Source organism: Nestor notabilis, unplaced genomic scaffold (genome assembly GCF_000696875.1).
Source record: "Nestor notabilis isolate BGI_N333 unplaced genomic scaffold, ASM69687v1 scaffold6984, whole genome shotgun sequence".
Taxonomy (NCBI): Eukaryota; Metazoa; Chordata; class Aves; order Psittaciformes; family Psittacidae; genus Nestor; species Nestor notabilis.
The window spans coordinates 90,906-96,753 of record NW_009925976.1 but is presented as its reverse complement, the minus strand read 5'-3'; the positions used below and the strand labels follow the sequence as shown (position 1 = coordinate 96,753).

Sequence of the window (5,848 nt, the reverse complement as noted above, 5' to 3'; positions counted from 1 at the left end):
ATATTATATAGGATAATATATATTGAAATAATATATTACAAATAAATGTACTTTAAAAAATTCTGTAATTAGACCCAAGTTATGCTAAATGACCAAACCTGGTTTACTGTCCATAGACAGCTATATTTTTATTGTTAATAACACTAATATTCAGATGTTATAGTAACTTAAACCCAGTAGCGTTTTAGTGTTCAAATACTGTTTTCCTTAGATCATCAGTCAAAGGCAGTCACTTTTCCCAGAGAAAGCCAGAATTAATAGGAAAGAAAGAAACACTGAGATTGTATTTACATTTCTCTTTTAAGAGTTGATGGTGTCTTTATCTAGTCTTTACCCAACCCCAACATCACTACAACCCTGCCAGCCTCAGGCAGCTGGAGACCATCTACTCTTGGTTAACCTGAAGAGCCTATTTGCTAACCTTGGCTTGTGCTTGTCTTAACACTGCGTCTAAACTTAAGTCTTCGTATTTGATCTGTTGCTTAGCTGCACACAGGCAGATTTAGCCAGGGACGAGGTCATCCTGAAGGCCAGCCAGTAAGGATACACACTAAATAGCTGCACGCACCTGAAGCTGAAATAGTGAAAACACACCAGCTACCATATCTCATATGCATCATGGTCTTGCTCATGAGACTGGACTGGAACCTTTTCAGCATGTATGTAACGTATTTTCGCTTTCTCCTTCTCCCAGAAAATCCCACACAAATCTTGCCGGTTTTATAATTTGCCACAATTATGGCTTGCACCATGTTTTCACAAAAAAAAACCAACCCAAAACAAAAACACCAAACAAATCTTCAGCTACAGCTGTCAGTGCAGCAACAGATACTGGTGCCAGGTTGAACTCACAGTGACTCTTATGGCTCATTTAAACATTTATTCTATCCACCAGCCATAATGATTTTATGGCACATGGATTCACAGTAATTGTTTTCAAATTCTCTTTGTCAAAGCAATATCCAGATAAATTTAAATATTGTTTAGCAAAGGAGTTTGGGGGAAATGCCAGGCACCCCAAAGTCGGGGTTCAGACCCTTCACACTTTGCACTCTCCCACTAGTGCCAGCAGCTGTCCTAACTCGGTGCTTGTGGTGAAACAACAGCAGTTTGAACCGCTGTGTTTTCTAATCCTGTTCCATGGTGCTTGGTGGCATCATACTATTTCTGTCTAGAAAATGCAGCTTTTCTCAGCTGTTGGATCAGGCATCAAGTTTTGAGCATCCCCGAATGGACAAGGCCAAACAATAAACATGCACAAGTCAGAAACAGGCAACTCAAACACTAAATCTTATATTATTTCAGCTCGTTTGAAATAAGACAACCACATTTCAGACTAATCCAGAAGAAAAGGCATCATGTAAAAAGGATTCTACAGTGGGAAGATTTTCCTTTCATGCTGCCTAACACAACACAGTATCTCTTGCTTCAGAGAAGCACCAACATGAAATAAACTGGATCAAGGCTGAGGATTATCAGGTTTTTAACAGAACTCTTCACAACGTAATGAGGTTTTCTTACTCCACCTCCTAGTCCCCTCCCCCATACTTTTTAAAGTACTATATGGTAAATATCACAAAGTAAAAAAGCTGCTTTTTTATTACTAGTAATAAGCACAGCAGCTTTTTCATAAATTCTAGTTTTTGCAAAACTGGGACTGTTCCTCCATGGCGTACGTTACATTCCAGAAGCTTGTCACACAACTGTAGCCAATCCTAACGATGTTTTCCCACTCCTTTTTGTCCTTTTATTTTATATGAGGTCATTCAGATTTCACAATTCTAAATCATGTTGGGAAAAAAGTTGGTGACTGCCCAGAAGCGAGGGGAGACAAGAGCCCTGTGCCTGGGGCTGGGAATGGTCGCATGCTCCATGATGATGTACTTCTTTATTGGGATCACCATTGTGCCATTCTACACTAAAAGGTAATATTTCTTATGAATACAAAGCAATTTGTTTTCCTCTCAGAAAATACAATTACTAAAGCAGTGCTAAAATGCATGCTAATACATTGGACAACATGTTCTTGAATTGCTTGTAAGAATTTAAGGCAGAAGAAGAGAAATTAAAAAGTGAACCAAGAAGTCAGGAGGCATTGCCAGGTAAGCGCAAGAAGGAGGGATAGAATGAGAACAGTTTAATAAAACTAAAAAAAATTCAGCTACAGAAGTCATGGTAAAATTGTTCAGTTGAGTATCTGTATCTTGCTTCCAGCTCAAGAATCATGAGAAACTGGCACCTTCAGCAGCTCAGTCCACTGCGGCAAGTGTTGCAGAACACAACTGCTGTGCAAGAAATTACTCTTACCCACGATTCTATTTCACTTTGCAAGTTTTGCTTCCACATACAGAATCAATTAGCAAAAACCAAAATAAGATGAAGAGTGCAGCTCCAGTTTCCATGCTTGAATCTTTTGATAGAGAAAGCATGTATATCACCTCATGCTAAGAGCACTTTAAAGCTCAAAAATGTTTGAAAAACATTATCTTTAAAACACAGTAATTCACATTTTCCAGCCTCCTGATTACATTACAGAAGACATTCGCATGTCAAAAGACGGGTTTCCTAAGAGCTGGAGTGAGACTAATTCTTTACTTTTTTGCAAAAGTGTACCACTAGAAGCAAAAGCTTGCTATGTTACCAGTCATAAAAGAGTGATTATTGAGAAAAAAAGGGTAAGTAACAGCAAAAAATGAGCTTTTACCAGTTAAAATCCTGCTATTTATTAATGCAGAAAAGGTCTGTGCAATAAAGAAGGGAAAGAACAAGGGAATTGATCTGAGTTCTCAGAATTATTGAGTGAAATTAGTCAAAATAATTCCAAGATATAAAGCGTATGCACTTCCAGATGTTTACTACCACATACTCAAATCCATAGCAGATTTTATTTCCCGAATAACACTTGAAGCTAATTACAGATGGGGTTAGAACCTAACCTCAAATCACCGAATGTGTAACAAATGACCACAGGAGCTTTCCTGCCTTGCTTCTCTGCCTTGCTTCCCCATGGCTGCACCCCGAGCAGGGCTGCCATCCATCTGCAGTGGGCAGAGCTCACCACACCAGAACTGAACCCCAGCCATCCTGGCCACTACTGACAGCCAGAACACACAGAGCCACCTTCATGACTCAGAACAGATGCCGCTAACACAGTTAAAAGTGTTACCTTTCATTTTGTCTTTGTAGTGTTTGGACAACAGAAACCTTGTGCAAAGTACTGAAAGCCAACATCAAGGACAAAGTTCTCTGCCCAGACGGCAAGGGCACAGATGATGAGGATATCTTTCCTTATCCCTGTCTACAGGTGTGGGTTAACCTGACAGCCTTGGGACAGGAGGTTATGCTGTATCAGACTGAAGATACACTGGAAAGAAATCCTAAGGTACTTTCAACACGAATGGAATAATCACTCTGCTGCTGTCTAACACCTCTGAGAAGGGGTGACTGTTTTTAAACCAAGCAGCAAAATAAGAGTAGGAGTTGTTCATCTTTTACAACGTCTGTGTGTAGACCAAGGCATTTTTAAAACACTCCAGAAATTACACAGTTTGGGATTTTGTTTTAAACACTACATAAAACATTAAGTTAATACTTGCTAAGCAATCACATCAACTAAACAGGAGCATTTAATATTTATGAGCATGTAGAAACACGCAAGTATCCAAGTTGAAGACCAAGGGCAAAAAACAGGTAACATAATCTCAGTTTTACTTCCATTTTAGATGTGAAATATGAAGCAGGGAACAAAGGTGAAATGAGGGTGCTGTTGGGAACATGATGCACATTTTGGACAAAGGAGAAACTAATCAGTAGTTTTGAAAGATGTCTTTGGTTTTGTCTGCAGCTGTTTCTGGCCCGTATGACAGCAGAAACCCAGACTCATGGAGAAGGCAGTGGGGCTGTAGAAAGCACCTATATAACACAGATGCTGGGTACTGCAGTAGAGGTCCCTTGGTCAGCAGTTTTAGGGATCTCTTCCCCAGAGGAAGCGTGCAGACCATTGGCTTTAGAGGTATGATTAGGGAAGGAGGAAGTAGAATGTTACCCTTCTGCTCCTATCAGTGTTTCTTCTCAGGAATCAGTGAAGAACTCAGTATTTTTAGGCTTGGTCCCCACAACTAGAAGTGTTCCTACAGGTACACTGTCTCAAGGAAGGTCAGGTTCAGTTCGGTTCGGTTCCAAAACCAAGAGTATTTTAAGGCCTTATTCCAGATCAACACTCCCTTAGGGGACACAAAGTAAAATTCAGATCTTGGATGCCCAAGACTGCAGCACTTTCAGAATCCAAACCAAGCATGCTCAGACTACAAGTGCTCGTATTCCTAAAGAAATCATAAAATGATTCACAAGTCCAAATCTGATAGCATAAACCACTTAAGCTGATGAGGACTTTGCTAGCTAATGCTTGTCTCAGGGAAAGCTACATACAGTGAAGCAGCCAGGCAGAAATTATCCACTGTGGATTGAAACAAGACTCATGTTCACTGCTAGAGGAGGCAATTAGCTGATTTCCTGCCTACTGTTTGCATTACTGCAAGTACAAGCCTTCAGGTCAGGAGCCATTCCCTTTCTGTCTTGGCCGGTTTCCAGCTTTAGACACCTTAGCATCATTATCTACGTAAAATAATATGGCGGAAAAGAACCTGTTATGAACAACAGTGACAAGAATGAGTGTTTTAAAGTCTAATAGTATTTCCACTGAAGACTAAGTAACAGCATTACCATGACAGGTCAAAAGAGTTCTGTGTTACAAGGACAAGTAGAAAGCCCGCAACTGCTCTGCTGTTCTCTTATGTTTCTACTAGTTACACACAGAGGTGAAGAGCTTGTTTTTTCTGCACACTGGCAAGCCAGTTTGCACGTCTGCATAACTAACATATTTCTGCTATGGTGGTGCCTTTCTCCTCTGCTGGAATCCAAGCTTGGCACTGTAATAATAAAGTGACAGTCTCAAAGGCTATAGTTTTATTTCTAGCTCATATGTATTGCTAGTTTCTAACAACATGACTCCAATCTGTAAATCTGCAGACTGGGGGGCATAGACACACTGACAGAAGCAGGAAAGCATGGCAAATGGGTTATTGACATGAGGAAACCAAGACAATGCTAGCCAACCCAGAGATGTTTTTGTCAGTACTAGCATGTTTGTTGCACTCAATCTGATTTAACTCCAAGCTTTGTACTAGAGTATCTATTATAATGAATCACCTTGATTTCTTATTTCAGTGCTCGTATGTCCCAGGCAAGTCAGAGAACTCTAAAGAAGTTAAAGCACGAATAGAAAAAATTGCAAGCAATTTCAAGAAGCACCAGACTTTCCCGTGCTACTATGACCCAGGAGGAACTCAGCCCAATGTCATTCTAAGCAGACTTTATCCCCCCAAAGGCCTCCTCTTTGCTTTTCTTTGGCCTACACTCATGTTTACAGGTGGATGTCTGATTATTGTGCTGGTAAAAATTAGTCAGTATGTTTCTGTTCTTTCTGCTTGGCAGTAGAAAATAAACACCTAGCATAAATGGATGCATGATATTAAAGAGCCTTTGTTCTGCCTGTCTAGTAGCGTTTCGTAACTTTCAGCATATAAGGGTTCAATCCAAATGCAGGTATTATGGAAAACTGGATGACACCCACTGTGGATGGCAATCGATTACATGAAGTCAAAAGAAAAAACCGATTCCCAGGAATGGCTGAAAACACCTCATAAGAACGCACAGACTGAGTTACTACCTCTTATTGCCTTGGGCTTTCTGAGGTACAGCTGCTTTACAGAGCTACAGTTCAAGTTTAATACTAAGCATTGTTCCACATTTTAGACAGGGTCTTAATTTTGAGACTAGATCCATACAC

At 40.2% G+C, this 5,848-nt stretch overlaps 1 protein-coding gene across 1 annotated transcript; it reads left to right on the top strand.

Annotated features, from left to right (window-relative positions):
* Positions 1-1,787: 1,787 nt before the first annotated feature.
* On the top strand, positions 1,788-5,552 carry KCNMB1 (potassium large conductance calcium-activated channel, subfamily M, beta member 1). The gene is made up of 3 exons (XM_010013305.1): positions 1,788-1,925; positions 3,187-3,382; positions 5,227-5,552. The coding sequence occupies exons 1-3, from the start codon at positions 1,789-1,791 to the stop codon at positions 5,494-5,496; spliced, it is 603 nt and encodes a 200-aa protein (XP_010011607.1). The 5' UTR covers position 1,788; the 3' UTR covers positions 5,497-5,552.
* The last annotated feature ends 296 nt before the right edge of the window (positions 5,553-5,848 follow it).